We start from the raw sequence: 13,906 nt of genomic DNA, 5'->3' as shown, positions 1-13,906 counted from the left end.
AATGAGATTGATCTACAGGGTGGCCATCACACCGAAGTTGCACAATAACGGGGCTCAGCCTTCCTGATAAGACATGGGGTTGTTCAATGCTGTTGTTGTCACTGTCTTTACCACTAACACCACTTTCAAAGCTTAAAGAAGTCACTTTCAGCTCTCTCCCAATTCCACTCACATTGAGAGCTCTTTTGAGAGCAAGAAGAGGCTTATGAGGAATCGAGGTCACTGGCTGTGGACACTCAGATGCAGAAACAGATGAGGAAGATAAAAAACAGTCACAGAAACACTGAGAATGGAACGGAGGAGTTGTGTGGCAGCCTAGGAGTCTTGCTGACCCAAGAAGCTCCACGCAAACTTCAAAGTTACAACGGAAAAAGGCAGACCGGAAAAATCCGCCACTCGCCTTTAACTTGGCAACCAGAAAAACCTGTCACCCCCCCTTTAGGGGTTAATAATATATGTATTTGGTCAGTTTTATTGCGATTGGTGTTTATTTTTGGCTTGTGGTGGACAGTAGTGACCCAGCTAACTGAAGTAATTCATTGGTTAGCAGAATAATAAGAGGCGGGTAACTGGGCAGCTTTCAATTGTTTCATGCATGCATTTTGTTTTATTTTTTTTCTCCACATAGTTATTACCTCAAGCACTTAACCTGTTCGCTTCAGTACATCCATTTAAGTCCAAACCTGTTTTGTGTCACTGGGTCGGTACGGCCAGTATTGTCCAACCCATGAGACCCCAAATTTGAGTAAATTGGAGGCTTTGGTGGCTGGAGCAATCCACCATACATGACCCGAGTCTAAAATCTGCTCAGTTTAGTTTATCCTCTGCCTCTGTCTCCCCCCAGTGCGTGTGATGGTAAAGACGGCTAATAATATAATGTATGATGGGTTTGGCCATCACTTCTTCCCTTTATTAGGGAGCATCAGGGTTGGATGCCAGTTATTGCAAATAAATTTATTTTGTAACTAAAACCACCCAGTAAGAATGATACATGAGTAAAAACAAAATACTAGTGGCTGAATGGTTTGCTAGTTTCCTATTTCTCATATTTGGTTCATATTTACCTATTTCTCAGCCACTCACAGCTTCAGGTCAGCCGAAGCGGACGGGCTAAGAGATGACAATATCCTGTGGGAAGCTGGGGACAAGTGGATGGAGAATTTAGTCACTATTGCACTTAACATTACCAAACTTTATTTTATTTGGAAAATGGCTGTTTTAGTCTAGCCAAGTTTTTATTTTATTTATATTCATTTTTTTTTTTGTATGTGTGCATGCATTCATGTGTGTGTGTGTGTGTGTGTGTGTGTTCGTGCACCCACACACATCTATGTCTCCTTTATGCTCTGTTCTTGTATTTCCTGATGATGCTACTTTGAAGGTGTATTTACAAAGCATTTCATTCCATATTTTGCATTTATAAACAGGACTGCACTCTTGTTTTAATATTTTAGTTAAGACAGTCAAGACAGATTGTAAGGCATTGATGTGAGATACATCTAGTAATTGACGAGCAGGTAAGAAGTTGGCACCACAAAGGAAGTCATGAACACTAGTCTGTGAATGCATATATGAATGACCTTAAAGTGTAATGTTAAGTGAGCCATGTTTGGGAGGCTCCACTCAAGTGTTAATATTTATCAACAAATGGAAGTGTGTATTTCAGGGTCAAGATGTATATTATTGTATTGGATATTTTAGACCTTGAATATTATAAATAAAAATGCCTTAATGTAGCTAGCCGATAACAGTGTATCTCTTGGGGAGTGTGAAGCCAACCCACAACCACAGGACCCTTTGTAAAGGTAGTGGCAGGCCCTTTACCTAAGCCACCTCGTGCTCAGGGAAAGGTGAATCATGTAGCGGAGGGTCACAGGTCAGCTCAGAAGGTCAGTATTCTGTGTTCAGCTTTGTCTAATATGATCTTGTTGGTGTTAATAAGATCATTACATATACATTTATTGCTACTGTCAACCACCAGTAATAGATTTAATTCAGTAAGATGACCATTATATATATATATATATATATATATATATATATATATATATATATATATATATATATATATATATATATATATATATATATATATATATATATATATATATATATATATATATATATATATATATATATATATATATATATATATATATATATATATATATATATATATATATATATATATATATATATATATATATATATATATATATATATATATATATATATATATATATATATATATATATATATATATATATATATATATATATATATATATATATATATATATATATATATATATATATATATATATATATATATATATATATATATATATATATATATATATATATATATATATATATATATATATATATATATATATATATATATATATATATATATATATATTTATATTTATATATATTGTTGCTGCTACTTTATCAACCAGGTGGTGTTAATAAGATGATCACTACATTTCTTTTTATTACTAATTTTTTTAACCATCAGGAACTTACCCAGCACCTTAACCCCATCACAACAATACTGCCCACCATCGTAACCACTCGCTGCTAACGCTGTGCCTCTGCTGGACCCATCTGTCAAGACGGGATGTACATAATGGCAGCACCTTATGAATTCATATCCACATAAAATGTGACTTCTATCCATCCTAGGTGAGTCTGAATGGAAATTTAACTTAGGTAGACCGCATGACCAGTTGTTAGAAAGCCTTAGATATGGTATTGTTGCTCATTTGCTCATGTCATTCCAATTAGTACTCAGATCAAGTCAAAAAACTCAGTTTAAAAGTGAGCCAAGGTGTGGAATCAGTCTGTTGCCAGCACAAATTGATATTGATAAATATTCTTTTGACAATGTACTTTATCTCTGCTTAGTTTGGGTCCAGACCCTTCATTTCCAAGCTCATTAAGTTTGTGGCTGGACTTTGGGGCCAGAGATTATTGGCCATTGCTGAGGCAAAGACTTGATGGTCTCCTTTCCTTTGGGTCCTTGTCCCTGGTCCAACAGATTTTCCTAGAACTTTCCCTTCCTCATATTTATTTCTCCCTCGCTTAAACTATTTCTCCTTCTTTACCTTCTCCCAAACAAATCAGTCCCTAGGTTTCCTCTTTCACTGTGCTGGCCCTGCCTTTGACCCTGCCTATATACTGTACTTTGCCTGTTCAACTGCCTACACTCGATTCCATTCTCCTCCTCAGTACACAGCTCAGTACTCTCTCTCATCCCCTTCTTACTTCCTTCTTTATAGCCCTTTGAACCCTTTACTCTTGAAAGCTCTCTGGTCAGGACTGTCAACTCCTTTTGTCCTTGTCCATCAACTACTACACATCTTCCTTCTTTTACCCTTGACACTGGAACAGACTTTACCATCCCTGCAACTGCTCCTTGCTCATTTAAAAAAAAAAATTATGTGCTGCATATAGTGCTTGTAGGCTTTCTTAACCCTCTCGCGCACGATGATGCGTTTCACGTCGTCAACGGTAAAAGGTCCTGGCGCATGATGACGTGAAACGTGTCATAAAAGTTAAAAAATTGATTAAAAATTAAGTTTTCGGTGGAAGTGCGTCAAATTTGGAGTGTCATTTGTTGGGATAAGTTTCTTAAAGGTAACATATGGCAACCTTTCTAAGGAGCGTAAATGAGGAACGTGGAGCGATTTTTAGTTGTTAGCCTACTCTGACGGGAGAAGAAAAAATACAGTTTTCTTGGTGTAACTCAGGAACTAATAGGCGTATGAAGATTTTTAGGATACCATAAGAATCCTCACTAAATTCTGCTTCGAAACATATATTCGACTAAAAAAGTTGGCCCACAAAATTTCAAGATAGCAAATGGGGAAGAGTTGGTACTTAGGATTAGAATTTTTTCCTCTATTTTTATTTGCGCATGTTCTAGTATGTCTTTATGAAGCCATTGATACCAAATTTATTGGGGTACAATATATCTGTGATGGTAAAATACGTACTGGAATATAGTTTCGCAGTGGCAAAAAAAGGCTGGTCGGGCCTGAGAGATGCATGGTGAGTGGAAGAGAAACTTACTGTGCGCGAGAGGGTTAAGGGGCCTCTTGGGCGACCCCAGCCTGTTGGTGCCGCAGGCGAATTTTATTTATAGTGGCTGGTGGCTGCTGTGATATATCCTCTTGAACGGAGTCACTGAAGTTAGGGTTGATTGAAGATCTGGGCAGCATGTGGGTAATGTTACGCCACTCAGGTGGTTTGAAATATCAGTGTGTTTTGGTGGGACTCGAACCTAGGTCCATGGGCTCACCATGTCCGCATGCTGACCACTCAGCCACCCCCTCCCCAGGTAGCTTAATTATCTATCAAAAATGCATCCAGTGGCAGGTGGACAAGGTATCCTAATGTATCCAGTTTGCTGGTCTTGTTTAGTTAATGTTAACATGAAAGCTCAAGCCCAAGTGATGCTATCCTTAATGATATCAATGGAAAACTCTTCTCTGTATCACTTTATACTCATCTGAATAGTAGCACTGGTACTGTCCTCATACCTATGATTGCCTGCCCAATTGCTGAAGTCAACACATCTGACTGTTCTGAAGACCTTCATGAACTTAATGTTGACTATGTTGTTGTTGTAACTTGTTTTACCATCAACCATTGTGGCTGCTGTAAATACCTAACATACCACTTCAAACATGGCCTGACTCTAAAAAGATATCTGACAAGAAGCTCATTCATTGCCTTGGCTTCACCTCTGCTCCTTTAGCCACCTTGCTCCTCATCTAGCTGCTACCACTGATTCATCTGGTCCTACTCCTTCACCCCCCTTTATCGTTTTCCTCTCCCATTTCTTACTTCTGTCATCCTTTCTATTTCACTATCTTTCTTTGCTTAAGGCAGTGCCTGAGGAAATTGCTCTAGCACCAGCACAGGCATTTTATTTGTTTGCCTGGAGGTACAATCAGTAAGCCTGTCAACAGACAACCTGCTTGCATGTGCCTGTGTGGGCATTGCCTGATCATGTGAACAGGGCTTTAGTCCCATCTACCACAAAATCTCTACTAGATTATCCCTTACCTGTAGTTATCAGTTGTGACTCCCTCATGTCCCTTGTCAATCCCCCAATCCCTCTTCCTCCTATGCAGGTGTTCCTTTCACTTTCCAGTTCAGGTTCTTCTGCCCCTTCTGTCACTGACACTGCTATTTCCAATTCTGGTTCTTCTGCCCCTTCTGCTTCTGACTCCTCCATTATCACATTTGCTGATTATCTTTACAGAATTACCACACCTCAATAATGTAAAATTTTCTTCCTTTGGTAATTCTACACCCTCCATTTGCTATGTTCATTTTATTATAATTTACAGCTCCTTTCTCTGCAGTGTTTATCGTCCTTCCAAACATCATCTTGTCTTTTACCTGTACTGCTTACTTGTGCCTGACTGTGGTGCCATGTAACCTCTCATGTCTGGCAAATTTTACTTGACCAGTAACTTGCTCACTCATTATTGTACAGACTAGTTTTATTCATGATACAACAGTAATTGGAATGGTGTGCACACCCCAAGTTGATGGCCACAAACAAAAACTTAATTGTAAATTAAATAAGTTTTGATTTAACCCATTACAGTATTGCCGAGTCATAAGTTTGGGAGTGAAGTTTGGATGAAAAAGAACTTAAGGGAGATTAAAATTTTGCATCCCTTAAGTGAAAGTATTGTTTCACAAGGGCACAATTTATGAGGATTAAGAAAAGCACTCATAATTTTATCACTTTCTTGCTTCTTAGTAATAACAATATGGGAATGGTAACATTTTTATATCTTGAAGCAAATTCAAATTATTTTCCCTCACTCAGGATAAATAAAACCCTAATCCATAAGCAACCAAATTTCTTGATAAGCTACCAAAAACTTCTTGAGGTAGGCAGCTGCAGTATAAATAAACATTGCACTTTGTACATAATATCATCTGCACCTAAGAAGCTCTGTGTCACCAAAGTATCCAAGGTGGCTGGTTGAGTTTGTGGAACGGAACGGACGTCATGTTGATGGGAATATTGATGATTGCAGCTTCCTCGTGTGTATCCAGCAGAGTCTTGGCGATCATGTACCTGAAAATGAAGAAATTACTTTACCTCAATTTAGGTAATGATGAACATGAACGATGGAATCAGGGAGATAAAGTCCACACAGGTCTTACTTACTCCAAGCCAGGTTATGATGATTGAAAGTAATACTATCAAATGCCTTGTTTCAGGGCAAAGCTATGGGACCCTTGCATCTTGAATGAGGAAGGCCCCCTAGCCCCTCTTATTTTTGGGTGACTGGGGAGGTGCAGAGGCAGTGCCCTCCCACAGAACCGGGCCCAGGATTAACCTTCTGAGGGTTCTGTGTGCGTGCTCCTGGAATGTCCTGAGCCTCTCTGAGGTTCACTGACTATCCATCCTATCAAATGATCTCAGATATAGTGGGCCTGACAGCAGCAACATAAGTAGTGAGGGGTACACCCACTGCTGGTCAGCATAGCAATGGTGCCCATCAATAGTCATCTCCAGCCTTTTGTGGTTGAGGTTACTCCATTTTTTTCTTCTTACATTTGGGCATATGGCATCTGTAGGCTTTCATTGTGGGGCCTGGTGGACGACTCCAACCCATTATGGCACAGGCAGGTATTTATAGTACCGACATCTTGCTTGACTCATGCTGGCCCCTGGACCTCATCTTTGATCCTCTTTTGGAGAGAATCTAGAGTCTGGGTTGATAGATAGTCTTCAGGACAGTATGTGGGTTGTCTTAGGCCACTCAACAATGGCTGAAAAATTGCCAGCATATTTGTCGCGGCGGGCGGAAAATGAACCTGCGTCTTCTTGAACACTGCGCCAACATCATGACCACTCAGCCACCGCATCCCCGATCAGGATGAGTTGATGCAAGTGAGGCTGAAGCACACTCTGGACTTTATGCCTCATGTTGCAGCGTATGCTCCTACTGACTTGTGTGAAAATGAAGAGAAGGTGGTGTTCTACACCAAACTCAACTCCAAATTAGACCAGTGCCCCCACAGGACACACTCATTGTCTTGGGCAACTTTAATGCTACTACTGGCACTGACAGGGTTGGCTACAAGCTGTGTGTTGGTCCTTCTAGTTCTTGAACCAGTGATACCTACAGCTCTCTTGATTTTAGCAAGATCCAGGAGGTTGAGAATTGCAGGTTCTTGGTACCAGAGACCAGAGCTGCACCACTTCAACTTGGTATAGCAATGTTGGAGGGGTAGCTAAAGAGATTGACCACATCCTCACAAGTACCCATTGGAGGATCCTTCAGAACTGCAAGGTTTTCCTAAGTATTGAGTTCTTTGCAACTGATCATAGGCTGGTTGTTGGAACACTCAAGATTCATGTCAGGTCAAGAAAAATCTTGAGGTGCAACAATACTGTATTCCAACTTGAGAGGCTGAAAGACTTGGCATGCACTCATGAGTATGCAGTGACAGTCTCAAATCAGTTCAGTGTGCTCAGCACCCAGGAGGACCTTGTAGAAATGTGGGATACCTTCAACTGTGAAGTTCTTCAAGCTGCAAAGGAGTGTGTTTGAGAGCACCCAAGGTTTAGAAGTGGTTTTGCCTTATAGGAGATGCTGGAGAATATCGAGGATCAAGGAGAGTTGTGCTGCCAGGGTTGCTGGGAATCAGGACCAATATAGGGCTCTGTCATGTAGGTCTAGAGTTCTCCTGACTTTCACTTTCTTAACGAGACTCCTGACACCTTTATCAGGAGTCTCGTTAACGAAGTAGGCCCTCATCTCAATGTGAATCACATTTGAGTTGCTTACTCGGCCCTGAAAAAGCAGAGCTTCTTCAGGGCTCAGTAAAAAGTCTCCCTCTGAGGTCAGTGCTATCTGAACAACAGAAAAGATGGCTGCTTCATGTCAGACATGGATGGACTTGAGGGCAGACTTTGATCAGTTGTGCATGGCGGACCCTTCAAGTGGGCAGCTTCCAGCTGCAGGGTTGCAGGTGGCAGATGTTCCACCCATCAATGAAACCCCACCCCCATTTGATGAGGTCAAAAGAGGCTGTGGCAAAGTTGAGAGGTTGAAAGGCACCTGGTATCTGCAACTTCAATGCAGAATTCCTCAAAGCTGGAAGGGAAGTCATGATCTGCAGGTTCAGTGGAATGCCAGCACTCCTCGGGCGAGCAGCTGGGGGGTCCTTCTGCGGTGGCGTGGTTGACCCGCCTGGTCATCCTCGCTTTGGGCCCCCCCGCAGCAGTCAAGTTGACCGGTCAGCTACTCACCCGTGCACCGCTATGGGTGTCTACTGGGCGCCTGCCCGGAGAGCCTGTGCCTCCGTCGCTGCTCGCCAGCTGTTACCCGTGGCTGTGGCGGCGGCGGAGGCGTCCCTACACCCACCGGGACTTGAACTGCCCGACCCCCTTACAGGGCCGCCTTTTGGCCAAAGGCCCTGTCCCCCCTATTATGGGGGTATATCTTAAGAACAGAGAACAGAATCTGCAGGTTGCATGCAGTTTTGTCTGCCATATAGCAATCTGGTACCATTCCTCCTGACTGGTAGAAGGGGCTGGTCTTCCTTATTTGGAAAGGGGATGAGAAAGAGGCTCAGAGCAGGGCTTCTTCAGGGAAGCAGTTTGGAGGTGATTCACAACGAGATGAGGGCCAACTACCTTAACAAAACTCCTGACATTCCTCTCCTTATCTCTCCTCAGGAGAACTCTAGGCCTACACAACAACATATTGGTCCTGATTCCCAGCAACCCTGGCAGCATAACTCTCCTCGATCCTGGAAATTCTCCAGCATTTCCTATAAGGCAAAACCACTTCTAGATTTTGGGTGCTCTCAAACACACTCCTTTGCAGCTTGAAGAGCTTCACAGTTGAAGGTACCCACATTTCTACAAGGTCCTCAAGGGTGCTGAGCACATTAACCCCTTCACTACGGCTGGGCCCAAACAGCGCCCCGCGGCATATCCAAGATCGCCGCACGTGCCAAATTCAAATGTCGCTATTGAATATAACAAGTTTTCAGCCATAAACTCAACATAATCATCATGTATTATATATGAAAACATGCAGAATTAAATGGTGCACATAAAGAAACTCACTAAGACTGGGCCAAAGCAGCGCCCTGTGCCGTATCCAGAATCGCCGCGCATGCCAAATTTCAAATGTCGCTATTGAATATAACAAGTTTTCAGCCATAAACTCAACATAATCATCATGTATTATATATGAAAACATGCAGAATTAAATGGTGCACATAATGAAACTCACTACGGTTGGGCCAAAACAGCGGCCTGCGTCTTATCCGGGAGAATTAAATGGTGCACATAATGAAACTCACTACGGATGGGCCAAAACAGCGGCCTGCGCCTTATCCGGGATCGCCGCGTGCGCCAAATTTCAAATGTTGCTATCGAATATAACAAGTTTTCAGCCATAAACTCAACATAATCATCATGTATTATATATGAAAACATGCAGAATTATGGTGCACATAAAGAAACATAAATTAGTTGATACTGGTCTAACAAGTAGTTGAATTTAGCATAGAACACTAAGATGACTAAAACACTTTAAGGTACAATCTAGCGAGTAGGTCAACTTACAGGTAGTGTGCCACATGCCCAAAATGCCAATTAGTGCTCAGAGATTATGAAGATAATAGGTGTGGATTCAGTCTCACAGAGTAATCACTGATTTGATATAAAGTCATTTCAGCGGTTCTTCGTGATGCAGTGAAGACAGCTATCCCGAAAGGCATTAATATGCCTCTCCAAGTCACTATTCAGTGTCCATGTCTCACAGCCATTGAGTAAGACTCCCTGTCTTGACTTGACTTGAAGATCCGGATCTTTGTCGTTCCGCACAGGTATCAACAACGCCATATAGGTTACTTGTGCTGAGTGGGTCCATAACACTGTAGGCCAAGTCAAGCCACTGAAGACTTCTTGAGGAGACCCACCATTGTTCTGCACTATGCTACCATGTTATGTGAAATTTTGAAAAGTTGTGGACCAAAGTTATTTTGGAGCATGTTGGCAATACCAAGGTCAATGATCCTATTTTTGCACATGCAGTAATTCTTGCTGGAGTCGCTGGATGTTCTGGTGATGGCTCTCGAGGCAATGCATGAGAAGGCAAAGCCCTTGTCACTCCAGGTCTGCCAAGCCAAGACCAAGCTACAGGTGTCTGGACACTCAATAAAAAAAGAAGTACAATTTGCTCATATTTGTGGCGAGGACATTGAGATCTTGGATAATTTCACATAACTAGGTAGCGTAGTGCAGAACAATGGTGCATTTCTTCAAGAAGTCTTCAGTGGTTTGACTTGGCCTATGTTGTTACTTGGAGAGGTGGATTGATGCCTTTGGTAAAAGTGTCTATGCAGATTCATGGAACATCATAAGAATTACTTTGTCATATTAACAATTATTACTCACACTGAATTAAGGCCTACTTGCATAATTTGTGAGTGCTAACTCCAGCTATATGGACATGCTACCCAGAAATCAACCCTGCTCATGGGTTTATTGCATTTGAGACAATCCTTGAGTAGAGAAGGCCAATGGGGCACTCATAAAGATCATGGTTAAAGCAAATTTATCATCCTGTTGAGAGGTAGTTGGTATGGGACAGGGACTTGCATTAAGACTTTCTCAAAGGAGTTCTGTTAATCAGATCAATCATTTTATTAGAACATTATTTTTTTACAGCCCTGTATCCTGGTGGGTTATGGGCTGTATCATCAACCACTGAGGGCAACTAATGGTCCATCACCAAGCCATCAATGGGCCCTGCCAGTTAGCTGCAGCCCTGAAGAGGCTGCCACCCCCAACCAGTAATTATCAAAGTCATGTAAAAATAAATGGTAATATGTGATGGAGAAAGTTTTCCTGTATGAAATGTTATAAAACTTAGGATGACATGAAAAGGAACAAAGGTGGGTATGAAAACATTTCAGAAGACTTATAAAGGAAAGTAAAGTACACTTAAATCTGTTCAAATTACGGTATCCAAGCTAGAAATACTGAGTATAATTTTTTTTTTTTAAGGAAATATGACCAAGAACTTGATGGTTTTGCCTTAATGTACTGGCAACTAAGCCACATAATAATAAGATGATAGAGGGAAATGGTGAAAGCACAAGAGGTAAGACTGAAATGGTGTTACTATATGATGAGAAGAGAGGAGGACTATGGAGGAAGACTAGCAATGGGAATATAAGTACAGTGAAGACTCAATACTCGAACGTCTTGGAAGTCGAACTTTTCGATGCTCCAACGCAAAAGTTCGACTTGGTACTCGAAAAAATATCTGGTACTCGAACGTCCGCACACGTGGTTGTAAACAAAGGCTCCTGGCCTCTCCCTCCCCGCTGCCGCCAGTTGTCCCGCCGCGGTCGTGAGAACAACAACATTCTCCTGCGTTCTGTCTGTGGTTTTTCATTTAGAAACTTACAATGGCACCAAAGAGGCTTATTAGTGGTGAAAATAAGCCTAAAAGGAAGAATGTAGTGACGACCATTGAACGGAAAAAGGAGATTATTGATAAATATGATAAAGGAGCAAGAATCACCGATCCTGCAGCTGAGTATTGTATGGTGAAATCTACAGCAGCCACCATACTGAAGAACAAGGAGGCCATTAAGGGAGCTGATGTGGCGATGGGTGTGAAAAAGCAACTTAAGCGACCTGCGGCAGTGGAAGAAATGGAAAAATTGTTGATGGTGTGGATAAACGAAAGGCAGATGGCTGGTGATTCTATGTCAGAGGGCAAAATTTGTGCGAAGGCTAGGCGGCTCCATGGTGATCTTATTTGTGATACTACCTCTGACTCCAGTGAAGATTTTAAAGCTAGTAAGCGGTGGTTTGGGAATTTCAAGAAGAGAACTGGAATTCATTCCGTTGTGAGGCATGGCAAGGCCGCAAGTGCTGACAAAGTTGCCGCCGAGAAGTTTGTGCCTGAATTTAAGAAATTTGTGGATAAGGAGCGCTTAAGCCCACAACAGGTCTTTAATTGTGATGAGACAGGCCTGTTTTGGAAAAAACTACCAAGCAGGACCTATATAACAAAGGAAGAGAAGTGTTTGCCAGGACACAAGCCCAATGCTAGCGGCGACTGCAAAATTAAACCGCTGCTGGTGTACCATTCGGAAAACCCCAGGCCATTCAAGAAGAACGGTGTGCAAAAGAGCAAACTCAGTGTGATGTGGAGGGCAAACAAGAAAGCCTGGACAACCAGGCAGTTCTTTACGGAGTGATTTGTGGAGGTGTTTGCACCTGCAGTGAAGACATACCTAATAGAGAAGAATCTACCACTCAAGGCCCTCCTGTTGATGGACAATGCCCCTGCACACCCTCCAGGCATGGAAGAAGAATTGGGTAAGGGGTATAAATTCATCAGAGTGATGTTCCTCCCCCCCAACACCACGCCACTGATCCAACCCATGGACCAGAATGTCATCGCTACCTTTAAGAAGCTGTACACAAAAGCACTTTTTGAGAGGTGCTTTGAGGTGACTTCTGAAACAGAGCTCACTCTGAGGGAGTTTTGGAAGAATTACTTCAATATCCTCCACTGCCTAAGGCTTATAGATAAAGCCTGGGGTCGTTTCTGTGAGGTCCTTGCAGTCTGCCTGGAAAAATCTGTGGCCGACCTGTGTGACAGCCAAGGATTTTGAGGGATTCGAGCCTTCAGTCCAGGAGTCTGCTGTGGTGGAGGACATCGTGTCTCTGGGGAGGGCCACAGGCATTGAGGTGGACAGTGATGATGTGGAGGAGCACCAGTGGTGCAAGCACACTCTGAAGACCTCACCACTGACGAGCTGCGTCAACTTCACCAGGAACAGCTGCAGGAGGTAACTGAGGAGCGGTCTTCAGGGGAGGAGGAGGGGAACAGCAAGGAAAGAGTCTCCACTGCAGAGATCAAGAAATATTTGCGGCAGTGGACAGAGTTGGGAAACTTTTTGGAGGTGCCACCCTGATATTGCTGCCGTACACAGAAACATAAACCAGTTTGATGAAAATTTGATGCAGCATTTCAGAGACATTTTGAAAAAAAGGCAAAGGCAGATCACATTAGACAGATTCTTGTTGAAAAAGGAATCTAGTGAGTGCAAGTGAGCCACAGCCCTCCACTAGTGGGTTCACAGGAATCACACCAGGAGACGAGTTACCAGACGGTGACTCGTCCTCCGATGAATAACCTCCCTCCTCCTCCCCACCTCTTCTATGTTATCCATCACCAGCCTTCACTTACGGTAAGTACAAATCAAAATTATAAAAAAAATTACATTGAAATTTTTGTAAACTTAAGGTTTTGCTAAGGTTAGAACGAATTACCTGATTTTAGGTATCGGTAGTTGAACTTTTTGATACTCGAGCAGCTATTTGGAACGAATTAAGTTCGAGTATTGAGTCTCCACTGTACAGGGTAGAAGGAAGAGAGGGAGATTGAGGAAGGGGTGGATGGATTGTGCAAAGGAAGACAAAAACATCAATAAACAAATAGTACAAAGCAGGTCACAGTGGAGGAGGCTCATACACAAAAACAACAGCATCTAATTTGGGATAATGATACTGAGAAGTACAACTAAGGAACATAATAGGTGATTAATGACCTATGTAAAAGTCCACAATATACTGCACCAATTGGAAATCAGCATAAAATTACCACATGTACAACCACTTGCCCTGTCAACATGGATGAACAAAGGCCGTCAGACTCACCCACTCCTGCCCAAGAGGAATGCAGCGGGTATCTTGGGGTTGCGGTTGGTGTTGTCCTCCACCATCTCCACGTACAGCTCGTCGTTGTCTTTGTTGTTGTCCATGACTATCACAGCAAATGCCCCGGCCTCCTCTGCCTTCACCGCCTTACTGACGAATG

The 13,906-nt window shown here is 42.3% G+C and overlaps 1 protein-coding gene and 1 long non-coding RNA gene across 2 annotated transcripts; both read left to right on the top strand.

Annotated features, from left to right (window-relative positions):
• The first annotated feature begins 2,384 nt into the window (after nucleotides 1-2,384).
• On the top strand, nucleotides 2,385-10,897 carry LOC127006582 (uncharacterized). The gene is made up of 2 exons (XR_007759652.1): nucleotides 2,385-2,687; nucleotides 10,732-10,897. It is a non-coding gene; the product is annotated as an uncharacterized LOC127006582 (long non-coding RNA).
• A 580-nt stretch (nucleotides 10,898-11,477) lies between these two features.
• On the top strand, nucleotides 11,478-12,698 carry LOC127006832 (tigger transposable element-derived protein 1-like). Its single transcript, XM_050877186.1, has 2 exons — nucleotides 11,478-12,198; nucleotides 12,304-12,698. The coding sequence occupies exons 1-2, from the start codon at nucleotides 11,478-11,480 to the stop codon at nucleotides 12,696-12,698; spliced, it is 1,116 nt and encodes a 371-aa protein (XP_050733143.1).
• The last annotated feature ends 1,208 nt before the right edge of the window (nucleotides 12,699-13,906 follow it).

This window comes from Eriocheir sinensis, chromosome 33, assembly GCF_024679095.1.
Source record: "Eriocheir sinensis breed Jianghai 21 chromosome 33, ASM2467909v1, whole genome shotgun sequence".
In the NCBI taxonomy this organism is placed as follows: Eukaryota; Metazoa; Arthropoda; class Malacostraca; order Decapoda; family Varunidae; genus Eriocheir; species Eriocheir sinensis.
This window is presented reverse-complemented; position numbering and strand designations above follow the sequence as displayed.

Bases quoted from the DNA above. Each gene is read 5' to 3' on its own strand.
- LOC127006832 (XM_050877186.1), top strand. From the start codon at position 11,478: ATGGCACCAAAGAGGCTTATTAGTGGTGAAAATAAGCCTAAAAGGAAG. The intron at 12,199-12,303 runs GTGTGCAAAAGA...TTGCACCTGCAG, and splicing joins CAGGCCATTCAAGAAGAACG to TGAAGACATACCTAATAGAG.